At 41.0% G+C, this 26657-nt stretch overlaps 1 protein-coding gene across 1 annotated transcript in view; it reads left to right on the forward strand.

The window, feature by feature from the left end:
• The window catches only part of scube1 (signal peptide, CUB domain, EGF-like 1), a 138847-nt gene that overhangs the window by 67651 nt on the left and 44539 nt on the right, over window positions 1–26657 (forward strand). The window contains exons 5-8 of the mRNA XM_055225720.1: window positions 2253–2381; window positions 5536–5652; window positions 14231–14320; window positions 24110–24226. Of these exons, the coding sequence (XP_055081695.1) occupies window positions 2253–2381; window positions 5536–5652; window positions 14231–14320; window positions 24110–24226 (453 nt within the window). The remainder of the gene's footprint in view (window positions 1–2252; window positions 2382–5535; window positions 5653–14230; window positions 14321–24109; window positions 24227–26657) is intronic.

Genomic DNA, 26657 nt, shown 5'->3' on the forward strand with positions numbered 1-26657 from the left:
TCTCCTCCTGACCCCTGACCCCTATGTCTCCTCCTGATCTCCACTTTTCCTCCCAATCCCTTCTCCTGACCTCATTTCCTCCTGCCCCCCTCTTCTCCTCCTAACCCTCCTTATCCCACGTTTTCTAGTGACCCCTCCTCTCCTCCTGACCCCCATGTCTGCTCCTGACCTCTACATCTCCTCCTGACCTCCACATCTCCTCCTGACCACCACATCTCCTTCTAACCCCCTTGTCTCCTCCTTCCACCCACGTCTCCTCCTGACTCCTGACCTCCTTGTCTTCTCCTCACCCCCTTGTCTCCTCCTAACCTCTGAACCCCACATCTTCTCCTGACCCCCACGGCCTCCTCCAGACCTCCTCTTTCTCTCCTGATCCCTGACTCCCATATCTCCTCCTACTCCCACGTGTTATCCTGACCCCCTGTTTCCTCCTGAGCCCACGTCTTCTCCTGACACTATCACCTTCTCCTGACCTCCACATCTTCTTCTGATGCCCACGTCTCTTCCTGACCCCCCCATCTTCCCTTGACCCGCATGTTTTCTCCTGACCCCCACGTCTTCCTCCTAATCTCCTCGTCTCCTCATGACCCCTGACCCCCACATCTCCTCCTACCACCACGTCTTCTCCTGGCCCCCACGTCTCCTCCTGAACCCCCCATCTCCTCCTTACCTTATTGTCTCCTCCTGACCCCAATGTCTTCTCCTGACCACCACGTCCTCTTCCTGACCTCCTCGTCTCCTCATGACCCCCACATTTCCTCCTACCCCACATCTCCTCCTGACCCCCACGTATCATCATGTCCCCCTCATCTCCTCCTGACCCCTGACCTCCTTGTGTCCTGTTGACCTCCATGTCTCCTCCTAACCCCTCGTCTCCTCCTCTCTCTTATTAAGATTTAAACTGCTGTGTGCACAAGTGTAATCAGCCTCAGCCCCGTCGATGATGGATCTGCCGTAAATCTACAAATCTACATACATTTTCATTGGGTCCGATGAGGAGGAAATTGTTTGGGAGTATAGGAGCGAAGGTTCACAAACATTCATCTGTCAGAGTGGCTCCGACTTTTCAGAACTGTGTCCCAGAACAGACCAGAACAGAGCTTGCCGTCTCAGGATCGCGTGGGAACGCTACAAAAACACCTTTCAGATAAATTGTCATATAACTTTTTTTTTTATGGATTCTTGCTGAAATGCTTTAGTTATATAGGCAAAAGTTTTATGAAAGGGGGGGGGGGGTTGAGTAATCTAGCGATCGCAGACACACAGAGAACATGCAATCTAAACAAAGAGAGCATGCAAACTCCACACAGAAAAACACAAAGGAACTGGGAATCACAGCCAGAACCTTCTTGCTGGGAAACGTAAGTGCTACCTATTCAGCCATCTAACCTGTTATATACAGTTAAACTGCAGCATATACAAACACAATTCTATGTAGTAAATCAGGCATGCCCAAACTGTTGCCTGGGGGCCAAATGCGGCCCTCAGACCAATTATTTTTGGCCCTCAATCTTTCAGATGAATTGGCCCATATTACCTGAAACAGTACTTTTTTCTGTACATTTCTAAAATCTACTTTAACAAGCCCATATCAAATATTTAATGTGTCCCATTGAGGATGTAAGCATGAATAAAGCTCTAGTGGTTCAGTCTTACTTGCAATAATAACACAGATTTGAAGTATTCACTGTACTGGTGACCCGTCTATGGCCCTCAGTCGGCCCTCAGCTTTGTCTGTGTTTTTATATGTGGGCCTTAATGAGAAAAGTTTGGACACCTCTGTAGTAAATCAAACCTATTCTTTAAACTATTCTTTTCAGAGGTTTAACCATGTTCTATTCGTTTCTTCTGACTGAGCCTCTGAAATTGTATTTAGAGTGATTCATGTTTGAGGATGCCATTTTGTCGATCTACCCCCGTTTTCACGTTTAGGATTTGGGAGTGCCACATAGTCATTTTGGTACAAATGGAAAAAAAAAACACCTGCTTGCTAGTGTGATGTGCAGCTATCCATAGGAGGGGCCGACAGCATGCTGTGCTATGTTGTGATGACTTTTATATATCGACATCAGCACTGCAGTTTTCTAACATAGAAGTCAGTGGACTTGCTTCTTTTATTAAGGTGTTTTAAATGAATATTGTGATTTAAAATGTGCAAATTTGAACAGAGTGATCCACGGTGTCATAGATTATAACTATAGAACACACACAAGCACAATAGGGTTGATTTAAACCTGTGATGTCTTCCACAGATGGGATGAACTGCATGAACAAGGATCACGGCTGTGCCCACATCTGCAGAGAGGCACCAGGGAAAGGAGGTGTATCCTGTGAGTGTCGCCCAGGCTTTGAACTTGCCAAGAACCAGAAGGACTGCACACGTGAGTAACTGAACAATCACATCCCCTCAGGCCTCACAATGGTGATGGGACTGTTATTCCTGGCATCGATAAGTTTCTGGTTAGGGTTTAATAGACAAGGGACAGGCAAATTATTGTTAAAAGGGCTGTACTTTTAAAAAAAAAAGTAAATTTGTCTCAGTCCTATCTGCATCCAATAATAAAACTTTTATCAGCAGCAAACCAGGATGATATGCCGAGGCACTGTTAGCATGCTAATTGTTGTTAACATTTTCATGTAGTAGTCAAAAACAGGTACAGCGCATTTAACATTAAACAGTGTATTGTGTGGTTGGATAAGTTTGTATGTATTACTATCCAAAAATACTGTACTTGTCCCATCAGCAGATTGTATTCCTACAACTACTAATGGGCTACTGGGGTTTCTCTGAATGTGAATGTGAACCTAAACATATTTGATATTGATCAGAAAGCTTCTGAGAATACAATAGCGAACATTTCAGATCATCAGTCAAAACACTGTATGGGTATATATCTTTATTTTTATTACATATTTATATTCTCCTGCTGTCCTTGAACAATGACACTGAATGTCTCACTTTGATGTTTGAATTATTTTTATTCTGAATTTAGAACAAAAACAATGACAGGTTTTTTCAGAGTAAAAAAAAACCCAGCAGCATTTCAAATTTTAAATCTGATTAAACAAATGAACTTCCATACAGTACCAACAGCGGCAGCAGGACCTGAGCATGTCCCTCACTAGTATCCCCTCAGAGTGTGTCCTTAAAAGAGTGTGTAAGCCTGTACAAAGTCACTGAGGTGTGGAGCGATTCAATCCAGACATATACATTTATGTAATAAGACTATTTAGTTGTCATTACTTGAAAGATGAATAATAGCTATATTACACATTTGGATCAGTTTTGTCTTATCTTATTTTTGTTTAAGTGAAATAAATGTTTCCAGTCTCTGCTCTGGTATCAATTAATATTGGCATATATATATATATATATATATATATATATATATATATATATATATATATATATATATATATATATATATATATATATATATATATATATATATATATATATACCGGTATATATATATATATATATATATATATATATATATATATATATATATATATATATATATATATATATATATATATATATATATAAATTTATATTTATAATTTTTTGGGATAGATTTTTAAATAAATCTTTTTGTAATGTAACATTTTATTCAGATTCTGCCTCATTCCAAAGGGCAAGCACTCCCACTGTCAGTTTGACCCATTTTAAACACACAGCTTTGATCACTTCTCTCTGTGATGAGTTTGTAGATTAAATGAGTTCTCATATTGGCTACTAATGTATGAATAAATAGTAAAACAGTCAGTCTTTTGATTGGTTCTTTGAAATGAGCCAATCCAAAAGATTTGGATCCCATAAAAAGAGCCCAAAATCCCACCAATAATTGACTCAATTAGACCTGCTTTGTCACCAGTTCAGATTCACTTTAATCTTCTCAATTTTTCAGGCAAATGCCATGGCTGTGAGCTAGCAGTATACCTGAGATTTTGACCATGAACAACACGCAGCACTGCATAGCTGTCCACTCACAACACAAACACAGTATTCTATGGAGAATTTGGCCCCAGTTGAAAAAAGTATTGATTACAGATATAAAAAAGGCCGTCTTAAAAATAGCCTAATAATGTAAAATAAAAGTAATAAAGACAAAGACATGAGGTCATATTTGATCTCACTGTTTCTTTGCCATGTGTTTTCATCATATTCTTTATGTTTGAAGCCTGTAAAAAAAACAGAAGCCTGAAGCACATGGAGGCTTCACATATGTAAACAAGTTAGGGCATCCAACTCTGCTCCTCCATCAATTTGTCCAAAGTTAGCTGTAGTGTTAGTCTCCTCAGTCTGTGTTTAAGCTGCTCTAGGCGTTAGCTGCAACGATAGCCTCCTCAGTCTGTTTTTAAGCCGCTCTGGATGTTAACTGCAGCGTTAGCCTCCTCATTCATTGTTTAACCTGCTCTGGGCATTTGCTGCAGCATTAGCCCCCTCAGTCTATCTATCTATCTATCTATCTATCTATCTATCTATCTATCTATCTATCTATCTATCTATCTATCTATCTATCTATCTATCTATCTATCTATCTATCTATCTATCTTATCTATCTTATCTATCTTATCTATCTTATCTATCTAATCTATTCATCTAATCCAATACACACCAATAAAATTCATAGAATGGTGGCCAATACCATAACAGTATGGTATCAGGACATCCCTAATTACAACATGCATCCACACAGACAAATTATTCTGGATTGTTATTATGTTTGTAAAACTACAGCGTAGGGATCACAATCACTTAGTCCACTTCTTTATACAGTCTGTATTTTCTTTATAAATGTTTGGGAGTATGGAAAAATCTGAACAGTTTCACCTGAATATTTCCAGCTGTGGTACTTCTAGTAGCATTAGGACAGATGTCCACTGTCTTTGCCTCAAAAAGTGTCAGAGTCAAGTTACCAATACCAAAAAGTCACAGATTTATTTAGATTCCCTGATAAATGTAGATGATGTCATCAGAAAACAGGCCTCTGCCTCGGTCACACAAGGAGCAAACCTGCATAATTGGGTTGGGTTCATATGACGTCACAACATTCAATAATCCTGTGGATTATAGAATTTTTGTAGATCATAAATTTGAGTACTTGGAGTTCTTCCTAAAACACTGATTCACCCATAGTTATGTAGGCCCCCTTCTCCATCAGAGATTAAGAGTTGATAGTATGCTCGTCCTCTAATCAGAAGGTTGGTGGCTCAAATCCCACTCTCAACATAAGCATCATTGGTAGAGTGGTCTGATCCACTGATCCACAGGTTGGCGGTGCGATTCCAGCTTCCACAGATGAATGCTACTGATGTGTCCTTGGGCACGACACTTAACCTCCCTCATTCGCCAGTGTCTGTGTACACTGGTCTATGAAAGTGGCGTGTGAATGGATGAGTGGTTTCTTGATGTAATGTGCCTTGAGTGCTATATAAATGTGACCATTTTACCTTATCCTTTTTACCTTACCTTATCAAATTTGCAACCTTAACGTGGCCTATATTGTGTTCATTTTGTTGTTTTTTTAGTCACGTGTAACTATGGAAACGGGGGCTGCCAGCACACATGTGACGACACGGACACGGGCCCTGTGTGTGGGTGTCATCAGAAGTATGCTCTACACTCGGACAGTACAACGTGTATCGGTGAGTGAGCGCCACAGTTAAATTTTTAACCAAGGGAGGTGCTCAGAAGGGTTAGAGGGATCACAGCCATGGTAACCTTTAACATCCAACATCCAGCTTCATGTTGTGAGTGAAGAATTCTACTCCAGAACTTATGTAAACTAATTGATACTTTGCAGTGACATCATGCTGGGAGTGTTATACCTCTATCTCTATGGCAAAATGTTCAGCAATTTTAAGATTGTCTGAAAACACAAGAAAAACCAAACAAACAACAACAAACAAACAGTTAGCTTCACACCCCCAGGGAATGTTGATGACATCAGCTGCAAAGTATCAATAGGGACCTGGACTTTTTAATAGGCTGGGTTCATGTGACATCATCACATTGTCTAATTTAACCTGAGACGGGTCAGAATCCTCAGGTTTAGTTTACTGTGTAACTGTCAGATTACAGATGTGTGGATGATGATAATAATAATAATGGCTTACACTTGTAATGCGCTTTTTCAAAGCCTCTCAAAGCGCTACACTATGGTCATTATTCATTCATTGATGATGGTTAATATCTCAATTTTTTTTCATTTTAGGAAATAAATTCTTCTTTTATAGTAAAGTAAACAGAATAAATATCAATGGATCTGTCTACTATTATATGTCATTTTAAACCCTTTAATCAACTTTCTGGCCTTGTTTTTACATTATTTTCCTCCACTCACAAGATGGTCGCCATATTTGGCACATTAACAGTACAATCTCTCTAGCCCTTATAATCCCTCTCTGGTTTAAAGCTTTAGGTCAAATGATTTGTTTCTGTGGCCTGGTGATGTTGGCTGTTAAAAGTTACGAGCAGCGATTATGAGTTGGTGCTGCTCAAACCGCTGCCCTGTAGTTTCCTATCAGACTTTACAAGCTTTGGCTCATTTGTAACCTATGTAAATTCACACGCTCATTAAATGTATAAAAATAGCTCAAGAGTTTTCCAGTATAATAAATTAAATGGATTTACACTATTGGCCCCTACCAGCAGAACTGTTAAAACTGACAGAATTCATCTCAAACACCACAAAATGGCTGACATAGGTATCAGCATTTCAAAAATACTTAAAAACTGTGATTCTCAAACTTTACACCAATGAAGATTTAGTTTAATTGTACAAAAAATCAATCCAAATCATGTCTTAATAGGACGTTGACTTGGTCCAGGACTGAACTAAACCAGGATTTAAGTCTTAACTTGGACTCTTATCCCTCTTATCCCAGTTGCGGTACCTGCACCAGTTTTTGGGAATCACAGTTTTCCATTAGTAACTTCCATGGTTAAATGATTAAACTGAACAAAACAAACTACAAAGATGCTTTGGATTATGTGTAGATTGTGAACACAGTTTGATTATTGCCTTTTGAGAAGTGTCTCAGTGTTGTGTTTTGGCTGCTAATCAAATGCACATATACACAACAGGGATATAAAAGGATGGGATCTGACACACAGCAGGGGTCTCCAAACCTTTTTCCCTTGTTTTACAGTGAGAAAGCCATACTCATGACTCTTTGTGTTGGTGATTGATTCAAACTTGTCCATCTGTTCTCATGAAGTTTTTAAAGCTCTTAAGCCTGGCGTCCACTGCTCGTTTTATTTTGTGGTGCACGTGATCAGAAAAGACCAGAGTTTGTCGGACTGAATCAGGCTCCATGTGGTCAAGCCACTACTGGTTAGCTGAGGCTTTTTTCATTTGTAGAAGTTCTTCTGTTGTGTATGTGTATTCTTTCAGTAAAAAAGTGCAACCAATATATCGGTCTACCCCGGTTCAGACACTGCGTTCAACAGCTGTAGCATATGATGCCTTTGCATTGGACGTGCTACAATGTTCATCAAAAATTCTGGCTTTAAACGTGATGCACCATGGAAGCATTAGACTAGCCTTCAGACCAGGGCATCGCTCTGCCAGTCCAATCACCAAGTATGTGTTTGAATGTTGACACCACAGGTGTTTAAAAAAAAATTTAACTTTTGTCAAAATTTGGCCAGCGTCGTGTCTTATTAGAAAGTTCTGATACAATTTTTATTGCATCGGTCTGAATGTAGTACTTACAACCCTCCATTTTGACCTACGACCCCTGATCAGAAGTCTGATCTCAGACAAAAGCGCGCAGTGGACATCCAGTTTTAACAGTCTTGTTATTGGATATTTTGCTTGTGCATTTCATAATGTAAGCTGAGTTTGGAGACCCCTGCTCCTCACACACAGATACACACACATACACACAGAAATATAAACACACATGCAGATACACACACAGATCCACACACACACAGATAAACATACAGATACATGCACACAGATACATACATGCACGCACACACTCACAGATACACACATGTACACACAGATGTACACACACACACACAGATACACACATGTACACACAGATGTACACACACACACACAGATACACGTACAGAAACATGTACACATACATAGATACACACACAAAGAGATATACACACAAAGATACACATGTACGCACACACACTCAGATACACGTACACAGATACACACACGTACACACAGATACACACACACAGACACATACACACTCCCTCTCTCCGATGGAGAGGGGCCATGAGTCTGTGACTAACCGTTCCCTTACAGCCGTCCCTTCCTCCCCTGGGACCCTCTTGATGGACATATGTGCTGTCTCTGTCCTCTGATAGAAAAGGCCCCCTTCCCGTGTTCCTCCTGTGGCTCTGCTCCTCTCTCTGGGTATAGCCGATTGCCTGTGTTGTCGGGGTGTCTTTGGGTGGGGAGTCAGGAGGGAGGTTCTCAATTGCAGCCTGATCTTAGGTAGAGCTCCACACGGCCCATGTAACCTTCATTCATTCTCCTATCTCATCCCATCTGACCACAGTGAACAGGAGTGGGCTGAGTACTGGACACGCCTCTGTTTCTATGGACACACCATGACCACCTGCTGTTTGATCACATCTTTAGGTCTAGTGTAAAGAATGCTACAGACTCTGAACTAGTGATTGGAGGATCAATACCAACATCCTTTTGATATTGATCAAGCACCTACATCCTAAAAACAAATATTTTAATTTTGGTGTCTGTGATCATTTTTAATAGTTAGCCCAGTTGTAACTATATTAGGAAGCAGGTGTGGAGATGATATTGGGAAAGAGCAGAAAAATTCTTCAGAGAGTAACAGTTGATATGATCAATAAGAAGATCTGAACACATAGTGACAACAGTAGTTAATAATCCTGCTTTTACAGTAGGAAACACTCGGTCCACTCCTGTTCCCTCTGCTAAAACTAAAACTAAAGCCTCTGACTTTAACTTTGGCCCCTGTCGCCCCTGTCGCCCCGTCGCCCCTGTTGCCCTTCTCTTGTCGCTACTGCAGACCATCAGCCTACCCCTCACTCTGTGTCTCTGCATGGACCTCACCTTTGGAGGCTCTATCCCTTTAAGGATGACTGTAGTGGTACCTTCAGACCCAGTGCCATATTGGCACCAAAAGCATCAGTTTACATGTAGAGCCTATAGACATGCATCTCACATATGCAATGTGTCAGATGCCAGGAAACAAATGACCAATGTCAACCAATCAGGAGATTCATTCTGACATGGTGATGATGTTGCAGCCAAAGACCAAAACAGTGACTTACGGAGTTACAAAGCACCAAAACACAGATCTAGACACACTCTAGACTGAAAGTAGTGACCAGAAAGTTATTTTTAGAGACTGGATCAGTGTGAATCTGTGGAGCTCCAGACACAGGGCATTCTCATCAGAGGACGCTGGCATTAGCGCTAGCTCTGATCGATCTAATTTAGAGACAACAAGAAACTAACAATGTGTTCAGACTGCGGCGTCAGGGTGTCGGGTTTACATCCATAGTCTATGGGGGACACACATTTAGGCTAGTCCAATGAGTCTGCAGTGCATCTTTAGCTTTCACACGTTTGAGTTTAAAAATCTGAACTTTCTGTGAAACTTTCTCTGCACATCAACAAGTTTCAAGCGTCTGGCCTCAAATACAAAGGCTTCAATTAGCGGCATCTGGTGCCATTTTGACAAGCTTTAGGGTCTGATGAACAGACTCCATAAGAGGCAGAAGAGTGGAGCTTTACCTCAGCCCTCTTTGTCTCCTCTGCCCTCTTTCTCATTCCAGGCCCCGAGTCCAGCACCACTTCAGGAGAGTGGCCCCTCCTCCATCTGTTTCACGTTACATCTGAACCTCTCAGAGTATTTACCGTGCACAGAGCAATGTGATTGTTTAAGTATAAAGCATAGACTGTATAAAGAAGTGGACTAGGGAATTTGACGTCACCTAAAGTGTTCAGCACCTGCCAAATGAAGCTCATTGAGGCTAGCAGTTATAGTGGTTAATCTGCAACCAGGTCCCATATTTAAAAATGAGAGTGCGCAACCAAAGAGACCCTTCCCTTAGCAATGCTGTCAATAAAACCTGTTGCTAACGCTACCGGGAGCAACCTTGGGTAAAAATGGCACCCCATTGGCCTGTTATTAATGTTCATATCTTGATTTAGGGACAAAATCATGACAGTGGAATTCAGAACATTGGCTCTGTGCTGTCACACTTTACATTGCCAAGGCCTTAGGGCCCAGACGCTCACAATGGTTTAGCCTTTAGTTAGAACTGGAGTAGTTTTTTGCTCTAAGATGCTTCCCAGTCGTGTTTGTGGAGGATGAACGGCTTAGTTTGCTGTTACAAACTCTGTGGCTCCACTCTTTGGCTTCGCTCTTGCGCTCCTACAGTCAGTATCATCCCTAGGGGTCCTTGCCATAGACATATAATCAGCACACATGGCGTTCAATACTAATGCTGTCATCCACTTTTGCAACTCGGCTAGTCCAGGGAGATTTTGGAACACCAGAACCAGTCCCCTGTATCTTCTCCTGTAGCTGTGAGCATTAGCCCGCAAAAAGAGTCTTAGCTGGTACTAACCCATCACCAGTGTCAGAGCTTCATTGAAAATTTTGAGTGTGTAAACCTTTTGTGTTTTATTTTAGATCAGAATTAGCATCATCTGAGCTAATGGCTAACACACATTTGTGACCTCGTGTGGTTCTTGTCAATATCTAGTGACACTAAACCTCATCTTTTACATGACTATGAGGAAAGCAAGACACAAACATCATGAAATAAACATAAGCTATACTTTAACATGGGGACTGGTTTCACCGTTCATTTGTCTGTGAGGGAGCATTTGATTGAACTCCAGGAGCAGCGGCAATTTCCAGGAGCAAAGACAATTTTGCATCTTTGAATGTCGATGGTACTTGCCCCAGTTAGTCTTTTATACGACACCTCAGGTTGAGACAGCAGAAGGTCATCCCACCCTTCTCCATGACAACCGCGCACACCACTCACCATAAAAACCACACACCTTCTCACCATTACAACCGTACACACCACTCATCATGACAACCACACACCCTCTCACCATGACAACCGTACACACTGCTCACCATGACAACCACACACACTTCACACATGAGCATGGACAGTCTCCTCTCTTTCTCTGCTCAGGGACTTGGTCAAAAGTTCAAATCTGTGTCCACGTAAATGACAAACAGGCAACCAGCGATCCCAGACTCTCCTCCTGCTGTTTCTGCATGTGCCCTTCGCCCTCCTATGCCTCCCCTACGCCTCTTCCGCCCTTCACCTCCACCCTCACCCGTCTCCTCCACCGTCCTCCGTCCTCTTCCTCCATCCCCCTCCTCCATCCCCCTCCACCCTCCTTTGCCCCCCTCCACCCTCCTCCACTCTCCTCCGCCCCATCTCTCCATCTATGTGTCCACCATGCCGTCCTGTCTGACCCATCACTCCGTGCATGTGTGAGATCCCCCTGGTCCGTGTTTCAGTTCCAGACTCGCAAACCAGGGCGGCTGTATAACCCATGTTTCCACTCGGGGGTTCAGAGAACATCTTGTTGGTTTTAATAATAAAACGATGTGTCTGTAGCATCATGAGCAATCTACTAAACTGCAAGAACCCATTTAATAAATGCCCAGTACTGTTAGCCGCCCTGTAATACTACCATAATCTTCATAAAATCTTGATTACTAGGTCAATTTGAACACTGTTCTTGCATTCAAGAGGCTTTAAGAGCGTGCACACTTCACTGTGATTGGTTAAGCTGGCCTGTCACTCACTGGTGGGTTGAACCGCAGTAAACTCACTGAACTACCATCCCAGACTGGCACCAAGGCGCCAGGACAGGTCAGAAGTGGCACTTTAGTGCTGAGTGGAAACTGGGCTTTACTCACAACAGCTCCATGCGTCCCTTATAGAAAGAAGTGGACTGAGGGACTGTGACTTTAGGAACACCGTTCGGCTCTAGCCAAATGAAGCCAGTCTAGGCTAGTAGTGATGGCGACTAATGTGGAGCTAATTTCCATATTTGGAGTTCCGACTGCGTGTACCATAGCAATGAAAGAGCCAGTCAGGTGTGAGGTTGTAGAAAGTACGCAGCCCACTTAGCAACGCTGCCATTCAGACCTGTTGCTAATGCTAGTGGGAGTGACCTTCAGGAAACAAGGCACCTGATTGGTCTGTTATTAATGTTCATATCTTTATTTAGGGACAAAATGGTGAAATAAAAACACCAGCATCATGTAGAGCGGGTTAAAACCAACATTTTAAAGTCAGAATGATGAGCCTGACAGCAGCAGTGACAGAGAGAGGGGCCACGCTTTTTATATAGAAAATGAATTGGAGTTGATGGAGCAGAATTGCACTCATGCTTACTTCCTATTTTAACGTGTTGGGTAGCTATATATATAAAATGTCACATACATTTTTATTTCCTCACTGTCTGACATGAAATCAGACTAAACTTTTCCTCTTTTAGATCAATTAGGATTACCAAAATTATTTGTATTTGCTAAATGACAGAATAATGGGAGGATTTTTATAGACAATTTTTCATTACTTTCTTCAAAGTCAGTTTACATGCAGTAAGATTATTATGTCTTTAAACAATTTGGGAAAACCCAGATGATGATGTCAGATCTTTAGAAGCTTTTAATAGGTTTATTGACAACATCTGAATTAATTAGAGGAACACCTGTGGGTCTATTTGAAAGCACGCCTGAAAGACACTGCTTCAATGTGTAAAATCATGGGAAAGTCAAAAGAAATCAGCCAAGATATCAGGAAGAGACTCGCAAAAGTCCAGTTCATCCTTGGGTGCAATTTCTAGATGCCTGAAGATGCCACGTTCATCTGTTCAAACAATTATACGCAAGGGTGTCCCCATGGGAATGTCCCGCTATCATACTGCTAAGGAAGGAGATGGGTTCGGTGTCCCAGAAATTAACATGATTAGATCCGAAATGTGCATATCAACTCAAGAACAGAGAAAACGAGTACTGTACCGACATGGGCTGAAAGACCACTCTGCCAGGAAGAAGCCATTACAGTACTCCAAAAGAAACATAAAAAAGCCAGATTACAGTTTGGAAATGCACGCAGGGACAACAACCTTAATTTTTGGAGACATGTCCTGTGGTCTGACAAAATTTAAATTTTACTGTTTGGCCATAATGAATATTGTTACGTTTGGAGGAAAAAGGGGGAAGCTTGCAAGCTTGAGAACACCATCCCAACTGTGAAATACTGGGGTGGCAGCATCATGTTGTGGAATTGTTTTGCTGCAGGGGGAACTGGCGCACCACACAAAATAGATGGCATCATAAAGAAAGAATATTATATGGAAATACTGAAGCAATATCTCAAGACATCAGCCAGGAAGTTACGGCTTGAGTGCAAATAGGTCTTCCAAATGGACAATGACACAAAGCATACTGCCAAACTGGTTACAAAGTGGCTTAAGAATAACAAAGTCAATGTTTTGGAGTGGTCATCACAAAGCCCTGATGTCAATCCTATTGAAAATCTATGGGCAGACCCGAGAAAGGTGGCCTACAAACTTGGCTCAGTTACACTAGTTCAGTCAGGAGGAATGGGCCAAAATTAAAAACTATTGTGGAAGGATATCCAAAACATTTGACCCAAGTCATACAGTTTAAAGGCAATGATGCCAAATACTAATGAAACGGATGTAAACATCTAACTTTAATGAAAGTAATAAAAAAACTCCTTCTCTCATTATTTTGACAGAATTTCTGTAAGAAATTATTTTGGTAATCCTAACTGACCTAAAACGGGAAAGGTTTAGTCTGATTTCATGTCAGACAGTGAGGGAAAAAAACCCAACAAAACAGCGTATGTGTCTTTTTTATATAGTGTATAGTGAAACTTATGGTTTCAACTGTATACAGTCTATGCCCCCCCCCCCCCCCCCTCCCCTCTCTCTCCTCCCCCTGCATACCTGCCTCACCCCATCACCTCACCCATGTCTCCTGGTTTTGGAGGATACATCCTTGTAGTTGTGGTTCTAACGCTCACACTAACAGGGGTCTGCTTTATGGCTTCTTGCTTTGTGTGGCTCCATTATTTTTATTTTTATTTTATTTCATTTGTTTTGCTGAAGCGCGGAGGGGCTGGAGGTCTGATCGCTGGGCTTCTCATAACCTGCTCACTCTTTGTCCCTTGTTGTTTTAGAGAAAGATGAGGCTGCAATTGAGAGGTCAGAGGTGAATTCCTCGTCAGTAGCTGATGTAGACAAGCGGGTGAAACGCCGGCTACTTATGGGTAACTCTTTTCTTCCTTTCTATGTGTTGCCATGGCGCTTGTGCTTGTTCCCGCCCCCTCCCTGGTCACTCTTGTTTTGGTTTAAACTAGTGTCAGTGCAGTTCTAGTGCTCTCTCCTCCCTCACTCTCTCCCTCTATGGTGCCTCCAGGTTTCACTAATGTCACCTTTGTCGTACCAGGTTTGCTGTGTCTTTGCACTTCCTGTTTTCAAAGGTCAAAGGTCATTCATTCATTTTCAGATGAATTCAGAAGTTCAAGAATTTTATGTAAGCAGAAGTTTGTGTGAGTGGTTCATTAACAATGTTATCAGAAGTATTCCTGGGTTTCAAATCACATCACAACATTCTATAAACCAGTCATATTTAATGCAGATGAGATCACCACATTCTACAGGCCAATCATATTTTACACAGATGGAGAAGATAAAATGAATCTTGTTCGAATGGAGACTTTGCAGCCCATTATCACTTCCCATTTGGAAAGTAGCGGCTAGCAGGTTAGCTATGTCTATTTACGTATACAGTCTATGACTATAATAAAATGAAACTTTAATGTAAATCTATGCTAATTTTTCAAAATACAGTACTCTGATTGGACAATGTATCGGAATACATTACTCAATATTCTGTAGCTACTAGCATGTCATGATACAAAAATTTCAAACACAATTTCGATACTAAGGAATTTACTCAAAACTCGTTACTGATTACGATAATAATAAATAATAAATGTTATTTATAATGCACTCTTCATTCAACAAAATCCCAGAGTGCTACAACAAGAAAGAACTTTAAAATACTAATTGCTAAAAGCTAAAAACATCAACAATACATTTTTCTAAATAAAAATGTATTTAGATTAGCTTTAAAAAAAAAAAAAAAAAAAATCCAGGCTCTGTGTGGCTCTCAGCTGGACAGGGAAGCAGTTCCAGAGTCGTGGTACAGCTCGGTCCCCCATTGTACGGAACCTAGTGGGGGGGGGGGGACCTGAAGGAGCATGTTGCCTGAAGATCTGAGGGTGCGATACCACAGTGGTGATGAAAATGTTCTGCTAAGCTCAAAATTACACAAAAACAGGAAAGCTCAAATTTTATCCTGTTAATGTGTTTTTTTTAGTATTAATACATGCTCAAATGAGCAGTTTCAATACTAGTTTTAGCATTTTCAAAGTATTTTAGCATTTTTCCCATCACTGTTGTGTACACCAGTTCAGCTGACGTTTGCTCCACTGAACATAAGTGCAGACTATTATAGCACCACTACTACATCTCACCAAAGACACTGCTTGTGTGAGACCAAACAAGTGTGAGATCTGACAGTGTAAAGTACAGGGCTCTGACGCTGCTCTGGGACTGTAAACAACAGCCCACCCAGAAACACAGGGACAGAGGAGCATTCTCCAACAGCCACCAACAACCTCCCACAGCTCCACTCAAACAGTGAGTGATACAGGACTGCATCCATACTATACTCCATACTGTACAACACTCACCTTATGTCATAGATAGTACTCCCTACAACACTCACTTATGTCATAGATTTGTCTTGTCTTAGACTATAAAATAACTATATATTAACTATATGTTCCATCTATATGTTTATCTTCTATATTTATTTCATATTTCAAAATGAGTTGTCATGACTGGTTAGGTACATTGTTCCCACATTTGCACATTTGACCCATCCTTCAATCCCACTGGGTCAGGAGCAGTGGGTGCACCCAGGGATCTCTAGTTGGTCCATTCTCTGAACCACTAGCCATTTTAACAGCATAGTAAACAAAACAGGATAATTAAACATAATTATTATTCATAAAGAGTCATAGTCATGCGTCGTTATTCTCCCCCAGATGATAGTGTCGAGCCCCTAAAAATCTATTTTGTATATTTTACTTATTGAACGCTAATTCTAAGACAAATATGGCTGAGGAGCTATAGAAAAACAAGCAGCCACACGTGAGATATGACACCATCGTCAGGGTGTCTGCTCAGGGCGCTGTCTTTGTGGATGAACATTAGAATGAAGACTGCAGCTGCCCAGTGGAAGAGAGGCAAAGACAAGAAGGACCCTGCTTACTGACTGCTAGCACATTTTGGAACCTCTGAATATGATCCAAAAAGCAGTGAAACATCTATGCTAAGGATGTCCCTATCCAGCTTTTTCAGTTCAGTATGGATACTTTCACTTAGAGTATCTGCCCATGCCCGATATGAGCCGATACCAGGGTACGGATAGAAAATGTCTCTTAATTCCTTCAAACACAGGTAACTTATTCTACAGAGATCCAATAGTGCTCTGTAACTGTTATTTATCCTTTACATCATGACTGAACAGCTTTGGATGAAGAAAAGTTAAAATATTATGAAACATTCTGGGCCAAAATCAGCCTCTATATAGTACATTCACGATATCAGCTGAACCGTCATGGAACGATACCTGATACCCAGTTAATTTTCCAGTATTTTTTGCAGATATTCAATACCAAAAATTGGTATTCGTGCATCCATAATCTATGCTCCATGCTTCAACATCTTGGATGGAAAACTCTTGAGGAACATCAAACATCAGAAATTACCAACCACCAGTGCCACCAAACCCACCTCCCACCATCTGACCATCAAACTCACCTCCCTCCATCTGACCATCAAACTCACCTCACACCATCTGACCATCAAACCCACCTCCCACCATCTGACCATCAAACTCACCTCCCTCCATCTGACCATCAAACTCACCTCCCTCCATCTGACCATCAAACTCACCTCACACCATCTGACCACCAAACCCACCTCACACCATCTGACCATCAAACTCACCTCCCTCCATCTGACCATCAAACTCACCTCCCTCCATCTGACCACTGAACCCACCTCACACCATCTGACCACCAAAAATACCTCACTCTATCTGACCATCAAACCAGATCAAATCATCCACACAAGTATTGGACCTTAAAGCCCAGTATGATCCAGTATAATAATGGAATCAGCTACCAACTTTGTAGTAGTTTGTTTGGCGAATAATCAGGCATATCAGACCGGCAGAATCAGACCCGCAGAACCAGACCTGAACAACCAGACCTGCACTTCTAGTTAAGTGAGAATCCCATTTCTAAGTCTGCTCTAAGTATTATGTAAAGTAGGCTGATTTGTGTAAAATGTTCAATGTTCCCTTGTGGCTTTGTGGTGTCTACATGTTTGTGCCACATACAGCCTTATAATCCTCTTTTGCTTACATTTTGAGTCATTAGTCTGGCCAAAAAGGGCACAGATTGAGGAAGTACAAAAAATCTCACAATTAAATATCAGTATCAAGAATTGATAACGACTGGTTCTAGAACCAATATCTTGCCCATTCCTGATAGAATGTGAGAGAGGAGCTTACAGCTGCTGAGTCTCACACAGATCTGAAGAGCCCATGTGCTGCACATGTGTGAGCGTTAGACTTGTGGTTTGGTGGTGGCAATGCACTTCAAATAAACTCCGACACAGATGAAGAGAGACGTGGGTGAGACGTGGGTGGGTCGCGCTGACAGACGGGTGCAGAGATGGGTGCAGAGACGGGTGCAGAAGAATCTACAGCAGGGGTGGGCAAACTTTTTGACACACAGGCCACAATGGGTTCTAAAATTTGACAGAGGGGCTGGGCTAGGATATATATATATATATATATATATATATATATATATATATATATATATATATATATATATATATATATATATATATATATATATATATATATATATATATATATATATATATATATATACACACACACACACACACACACACACACATATGTGTATATATTACTCTAGACTTTTGGCCTGTAACATGTAGCAAAGCAGGAATATGCAAGGCTCATTATACATTTTTTTTTGTCTTTATTTTTCAAATGCATTAATTAAATTAATAATTAATTTATACTTTTTTTTGTTAAATAAACACAGAAAAACTCACTTTCAGGTTTATCCAGTGCCAAAAGATCAACAACTTGAAAAGGTAAACTGAACTGGTTTACCCTTATCTATTTTAATATAGTTTGGTCATGTTTGGTGGGCCAGATTAATAAGCCCAAAGGGCCTTGTGTGGCCCCCGGGCCGTAGTTTGCCCATGTCTGATCTACAGACTGTGATCTAACCTGCCTCACAGTTAAGAAAAGGCCTATTGAGGCACTGCTCTACCTGAGGCTCTGATAGATCTGAATCTGAACTTAGCTGAACTACAAGAGGTGAACTGATTTGTGCTGGTCAGCAAATCCCTCTCAAATAACATTGCAGCCACAAGTTAGCTAGCATTAGACAACAGCTTTTCAATTAGTCACTGTCACCTTTTTGTATTCAATTGTACAGTTGTTCTTGAGTTTTCAGACAATCTAATGTGTGTATTGTGTCACCATGGTAACTGCTGAACATTCCGCCATAAACATAGATACAGTGGGCCAAAAAAGTATTCAATAAATTGTGCAAGTTCCCCCACTTAAAAAGATGAGAGAGGCCTATAATTGTTATCATAGGTTCACATCAACTATGAGAGACAGAATGGGGAGAAAGAATCCAGGAAATCACATTGTAGGATTTTTAATGAATTAATTGGTAAATTCTTCGGTAAAATAAGATTTCTGTCTCTCACAGACCTGTAACTTCTTCTTCTTCAAGAGGCTCCTCTATCCTCCACTCGTTACTTGTATTAATGGCACCTGTTTGAACTCGTTATCAGTATAAAAGCAGCTTGGTGTGAAGAAATCAACTGTGGGAACAATTATTAGAAAAAGACCCAGTGGTCTTGTATGTCTTCCTTAATCTCCCTCGATCTGGGGCTCCATGCAAGATCTTACCCCATGGGATCAAAATACTCACAAGAACGGTGAGCAAAAATCCCAGAACCACGGGGTTCCTAGTGAATGACCTGTAGAGAGCTGGGACCAAAGTAACAAAGGCTACAATCAGTGACACACTACGCCACCAGGGACTCAAATCCTGCAGTGCCAGACCTGTCCCCCTGCTTGAGCCAGTACATGTCCAGGCCTGTCTGAACTTTGCTAGAGAGCATTTGGATGGGAGAAGAGGATTGGGAGAATGTCATATGGTCAGATGAAACCAAAATACAACTTTTTGGTTAAAACTCAACTTGTCGTGTTTGGAGGTGAAAGAATGCTGAATTGCATACAAAGAACACCATACCTACTGTGAAGCATGGGGGTGGAAACATCATGCTTTGGGGCTGCTTTTCTGCAAAGGGACCAGAGCGACTGATTCGTGTAAAGGAAAGAATGAATGGGACCATTTATTGTGAGATTTTAAGTGAAAACCTCCTTCCATTAGCAAGGGCATTGAAGATGAAACGTGGTTGGGTCTTTCAGCATGACAATGATCCCAAACACACCGCCCGGGCAACAAAGGAGTGGCTTTGTAAGAAGCATTTCAAGGTCCTGAAGTGGCCTAGCTAGTGTCCAGATCCCAACCCCATAGAAAATTTATGGAAGGAGTTGCAAGTCCGTGTTGCCAAGTGACAGCCCCAAAACATCACTGGTCTAGAGGAGATCTGCAGGAGGAATGGGCCAAACTACCAGCAACAGTGTGTGAAAACCTTGTGGAGATGGTTGACCTCTGTCATTGCCAACAAAGGATATATAACAAAGTATTGAGATGAACTTTTGTTATTGACCAAATACTTATTTTCCACCATAATTTGCAGATAAATTCTTTAAAAATCAGACAATGGCATTTTCTGATTTTTTTTTTCCCACTTTGTATCAGTTGAAGTGTACCTATGATGAAAATTGCAGGCCTTTCTCATCTTTTTAAGTGGGAGAACTTGCACAATTGTTGGTGGACTAAATACATTTTTACCTCACTACATAGAACCTGAGCTGAAACAGGTCAGAACTCTCATATGGAGTTTGCTGTGTAACTGCCAGGTTACAGATGTGTTGACCTGGTTTATGGTTAATATCTCTGTAATTTCTGGGTGTATCCACATGGAACAAAAACTGGCACAAAGTTGAGCATCTTCTCTGTCAGTTTAAATAAAGAAAAGTCAAAATGATTTTTTCACAATATATTCAGAAAGTGGAGCCCTTTTTCAACTCTAAAGTAGTGAGTGTTGTCAATGGACTTTAAGCCATAAGATTAATATGACAAATTTGTGGAGCCAATCCCAAACTGATAATGCGAAGGTTCAACATTTGTGGAGTTTTAGTTTGTTGATTTAGTTTCTGGTGTATTCTGAAGCAGATAAGCGAGCGGTGCCTGTATTTTCCTGTATTTTGCTCGGGTTTGTGGACTGTGCTAGAGCAGGTGGAGCTGTATCACATCAATCAGAGTGACAGAGAATTGACCCCAGGGCCCAGTTTAATGACAGGGAACAGAGCAGGCTCCAACCACCACTACACACGCACTCGCCTCCACAGAACAAACCCAAGCAGACATGTACACATGGATGGACTCAATCAGACAGTGGTAACAGATCCAGAGAGTGTATAGTAAATAGTACAGATAGACTTTGATGCTTAGACCCTGACAGAAAGAGATGACATCTCCAATTTAATTTTGTGTATTCTTTATTTGTCAGGGACCATGTACAAATCCATTAATCTTACAAAAGAAGAGATGATTTGTACTAGATTTAGCTTCTGCTCCTCACAACCAGGACAAGCTAGCGCAGAGAGGTGCAAACAGAGGAAAGAATATGATGCATAGATCCCGGCAGCACAGGGACTTGCCTCCACAGGGCAGACTCAAACAGCCAGGCAAATCCACACTAGGGTTCTACATTTATGTGTATGGTGGAATGTTCATCAGTTACCATAGTGACATCATTCACAGATTAGCAAATACTACCAAACATAGCCAAAAACTCAAGAAAAATCCAAAAGTGTTGATTTTCAACAAAAACGTGAGAGTGAGCAAATAAAAAAATGTTGGATAATGCTAGCTAGTTTGTGACTGTAATGTTATTTGAGAGGGACTTGCTGAACAGCACAAATTAGCTCACCTGTTGTAGTTCCGCTAAGTCAGTTCTTTATGGTCAGATTGTGTTGAAACAAAGCTCTTCTGACAGAGCTGTGCCTCCAGTTAGCCTCACACCCTCAGCGAATGTTGATATCAATATGAAACCTACTTGACTCACATAGTATTGTGTGTGTTCTCTGAAGTGTGGAGGGTGCAGCTGTAGTTAGGCCCTGAGTGCAGTGACCCCACACAGACCACAGCTCTGCTGTTTGTGACGCTGCATTTTGAATGGACATTATGTAAATGTGATGACCTCTGGATGAGCACGGACTCAGCATGATCTCTGACAACATTTGAATTTAATTTGGTCTTAAGTAAAGAACAGGAGCAGCAGACAGGAGCAGAGCCAGAGGAGCAGAGCTAGAGAAGAGGGTCAGATGGAGCTGAGGACGAGGTCAGATGGAGCAGAGGTCATGTAGCACAGATGAATCTGAAGACATATATTACAACACAGTGACTTAGTTGTCAGCACTCCTGCTTCACAGCCAGAATTTGTTTAAGTCTAGAGCCTAGACAGTTTTACAAAACTTACAAAGACGTATGGATCTGGAATGGTATTCTGAACTGCTCTATCCAGTAGTTCTTTAAAGGTCCCATATGACTCTATTATCTGACCTCTGTTCTAGTTTCCTCAGCACAAACATACCTGAAGTTGTGTTTTGTTTCATTCACACTTTTAACACACAAACCATACATGTTTAAACTGAGCTCTTCTCTCAAACAAAAAACACTCCACCTTGTGATGGCATGTGCTCATACAGGAAGTGCTCCACTGTGTTTTTAAACTTCACTAGAATCATTTGGATAAAAAGAGCTGTTAACATGAAAAGTAACGATTCATGACAAAACATGGTGGAACAGAGCATTTTGAGCTTTGGATATGTAGACAGACTTATAATAAAGGGTTGCTCAAATGTGTGAATGAAACAAAACACAACTCCAGGTATATGTTTGAGTCAATTTTGTGCAATATAGGACCTTCAGATACAGATGCAGAAGAAACCAATAACATAATATGTGATTTTTACATTACATAAACTAAACAACTGAACGTAAAGGGAGGGACCACAGTGCCATCATGTTAGCTTAGTCTCTGTACCTGATTTTTACCATCTTAAAAACATGAAAAACAAAACTAGTTCATTTTAAACAGTGGTCTAAAGTTATTCCTCACTTAACTTATGCATTCAGAGCATTTTAATTATTTACCACAATGAGTTTGTAAGCACTTTTCACAACTCTCAGAGATTAGAGCAGAGTTTTACCATCAGGGTAAAGCTAACAGCAACTAGCATGCTAACCAAACACTGACGCTTCATCATTAGATGCAGACAGTACACAGTGGACTTATTTCGACCTCATTTCGACTGCTGATACAATATATATGTACTGGGGCAGGACACATTTTGCTCAGATACATGGAAAATATCGGCTACAGGCCCTTTAATACTCCTTATAAAGCCCACTTTCATTCGAGGTGGATTGGAGCTTTTAAACAAACAGGAGTAATGCTCAGATTTCAGGATCTCAGCACTCCTCCTCCCAAAGGGCCAGGTACGAGCCAGGAGCCGCTGTTTGAGTTGGGATCAGCGTCGGCCATTTTCACTTATCCTGCCAACCGAAGAACGCAACCGACCAGGAAAATATACAAGCACTACTACGGAGTGTGGAGGGAGCCAGAGCCACAGCCAACTATGTGTTGTTTTCAGAATGATGAAAAATGGACAGTTGTCATAGCGATTAACAACAAAATATCATATATCATAATAGTAAAAAGCCCTTAAAATGTCACCTTTAATAGGAAGTTGAAACCCGTGAATATGCAGTCAGAGTTCAAACGACAGGTTTTCATGCCTGATTCTGCCTGATTCTGAAAAAAAAAGAAAAAGAAAAAAACAACACCACCAGAAGTAGAGCTGAGTTGTAAAACAGAATTCCTCTATCTATGCCAGACCTTTAACAGGTAAGACCTATTTCTCGTTGCTTAAACATCCATTTAACAAGATAAAGGTGTTAGGATTAGAGTATTCATTTGTATCTGTCAATTGAAAATGTGTTTAAAATACAATATCATTTTGTTAAGTTTGACGGTCGATGACTAGTTTAGGTTTTGACTGGCTGAGAGTGACAGAAGGGAGGGACAATGAGGAAATACATTCTTCTAGGTTGCATCTCCCCTTCACACAGTAGGAAGCAGTAGGGGAGAGAGAGTGCATTTATGTGAATAACCTGGCAGCTGTTTGGTTAAGAGTCAAGGTAGTGGGCTGCGATTGACAGTGACAGGAAATAGAAATAATGAGGGAATACGGTGTTCCTGGTTGTATTTCCGTTTCAGAACTGTGGCTGAAACACAGGAATAAGTAAGTAATAACTTGACAGGTGATTGGTTGACAGTTAAAGCCATCTTGCTGTGATTGGCCAACAGTGACAGGAAGTAGAAACAATAAGGAAATACAGTCTTCCTGGTGTTATTTCCGCTTCAGACCTGGACCATTTGAAAACAGGCACAAAGACACAGCGTCACGCTGACTTTGTGAGAACACTGCTGTCTCTGCATGGAACTCCTTTAACCCCGCCCCTCAGCCTGGTTGCCATGGAGATGTGCACAAAACACTGCTGTCTGTGCAAGGACCTCCTGTAACCCTGCCCCTCAACCCGGTCGCCATGGAGACGTGCACAGAACACTGCTGTCTGTGCATGGACCTTCTGTAACCCCGCCCCTCAGCCCGGTCACCATGGTGTGAGTAAGTGACCATCTTCTTGTCGTCTGAACAGAAACGTGCGCGGTGAACAACGGCGGCTGCGACCGGACATGCAAGGACACAGCCACTGGGGTGCGCTGTAGCTGCCCCGTGGGATTCACCCTGCAACCCGACGGCAAGACGTGCAAAGGTGAGTCCTGACTGCACCAGATTCAACAGCAATATGAGCTGTAAAAAGTAAATGGGAAAAAAAAATCTGTGAAATCCCTCAGGTCTGATCCATCACAAAAGAATAGTAAAATCTGCCAACTAGACAAAACATTGTAGGATTCAAGACATCCAAGCCACTTCTTCAGTTCTGGTCAGACTCAAAACTCCTATTGTCTAAACTCTGTTTGTAGACTCAATCTATTGTGCTACCCTAAGTGTACACTGTGCCTGAGTCCTATTTAGCCACTCACACCTACTAGCATCCTGGCTAGCCCTATTCTTCTCTTTGTTTTCTTTGTTTTGCTTTGGGTTTGGCTTTGGTATCTATAACTCCATCAGACAATAGCAGTTTTGAGTCTCAGTGTAGTTAGCTCCTCCCTTCGGTAGATATAAGGCAGTGTCCACCAGAACTGAAGAAGTGGTTTGGATGAGCAGCGAAACATCTTCACTCCTACAATGTTATGTCCAGTTGACAGATTTTGTTTTTCTTTTGCGATAAATGAAGAAATGTATGTTGTAAACATCCAAATAAAAGTATAAAGTAGTATTACTGTTTTTTGTGGGTATGTGTAATACCTCTGCTGTCCACGTAGGTTCCATAGCAATCGGCCTGTCACGATATTTACTACACTGCCTGCCTATTTACTACACCACCAAAAAAAAAGGTCACACACTCAAATATTTTGTTGGACCGCCTTTAGCTTTGATTACGGCACACATTTGCTGTGGCATTGTTTCGATAAGCTTCTGCAAGGTCACAAGATTTATTTCCATCCAGGGTTGCATTAATTTTTCACCAAGATCTTGCATAGATGTCCGCTGCGCAAAGCCTTCTCGAGCACATCCCAAAGATTCTCAATGGGGTTAAGGTCTGGACTCTGTGGTGGACAATCCATGTGTGAAAATGATGTCTCATGCTCCTGAACCACTCTGTCACAATTTGAGTCCGATTAATCGTGGCATTGTCATCTTGGAATATGCCTGTGCCATCAGGGAAGAAAAAAATCCATTCATAGAATAACCTGGTCATTCAGTATATTCAGGTAGTCAGCTGACCTCATTCTTTGAGCACATACTGTTGCTGAACCTAGACCTGACTCGACCTACAGGCTCGTACCTACTTGCTTAGTTAAACCCAGGTGTTGACTTTTTTTTGGCCAGACAGTGTATATCGATGGATCTGTAATTTGTGTGGTTGGTCTTTATTGTGTATACATTTTCTTTGCGCTGCCGAGACATTTTTGGTTATGTTTTGGCTATATGATAAGATTTTTCCTGTAGGAGGTTGATTTTTGGTTTATTTGGTTGGTTGGTTTATTTGAAAGGGATAGTACAATTAAACATTTCCACCAAATAGGTAACCCGTATCCATGTCCATAAGGCGTGTAGCCACAGGCTCATTTGCAGCTCTAGTCCCTGGTTTCTGCTACATAAACGACTGTGTCAACTGCATATATTTGGCAGTTGATGTTGATTCAAAATTCTGGCAAATCATGTACAGTTAAAACCCGAAGTTAACATACACTATATACAAAAACACATAGGCTTTTTTTTCTCATTGTCTGACATGAAATCAAACTAAACTTTTCCTATCAGTTACCATTACCAAAATTATTTGTATTTGCTAAATCCCAGAATAACAAGAAGGATTTTAAAGAAAGAATAAAGAAAAAAATTTTCATTTCTTTCTTCAAAGTCATATGTTGCATACATTTCATTAGTATTTGGTACCATTGACTTTAAACTGTACAACTTGGGTCAAATGTTTTGGATATCCTTCCACAAGATTCTCACAATAGTTGGCAGAAATTTTGTCTCTTTCCTCCTGACAGAACTGGTGTAACTAAGCCAAGGCATTTGTAGCAAAAAAAAGTGTATGTGTCTTTCTATATAGTGTGTTTAAACTTCTGGTTTCAACTGTATAAACAGAAAGGTGAGCCTAACATGGACCCTTGTGGCATTCCCAAATTACACTTTTGGATTCCTGATTTTAAATAATTTATTTGAACACATTGTTGTCACAATTCAAAATTTAAATCAATTTAAATTTAGATAATGGGAGTTGTTTTAGTTTCTTCACCAGAGCTACACACATGGACAAAATTGTCGGTACCCTTCTGTTAATGAAAGAAAAATTCACAGTGGTCACAGAAATAACTTGAATCTGACAAAAGTAATAATAAATAACAATTCTATGAAATTTAACCAATGAAAGTCAGACATTGCTTTTCAACTATGCTTCAACAGAATTATTAAAAAAATAAACTCATGAAACAGGCCTGGATAAAAATGATGGTACCCTGAGAACAGACTGAAAATAATGTGACCAAAGGGGCACGTTAATCCATAAGGTGTGTCCACTAATTAGCATCACAGGTGTCTACAATCTTGTAATCAGTCAGTGGGGCTAT

This window comes from Periophthalmus magnuspinnatus, chromosome 12 (assembly GCF_009829125.3).
Source record: "Periophthalmus magnuspinnatus isolate fPerMag1 chromosome 12, fPerMag1.2.pri, whole genome shotgun sequence".
Classification (NCBI taxonomy): domain Eukaryota; kingdom Metazoa; phylum Chordata; class Actinopteri; order Gobiiformes; family Gobiidae; genus Periophthalmus; species Periophthalmus magnuspinnatus.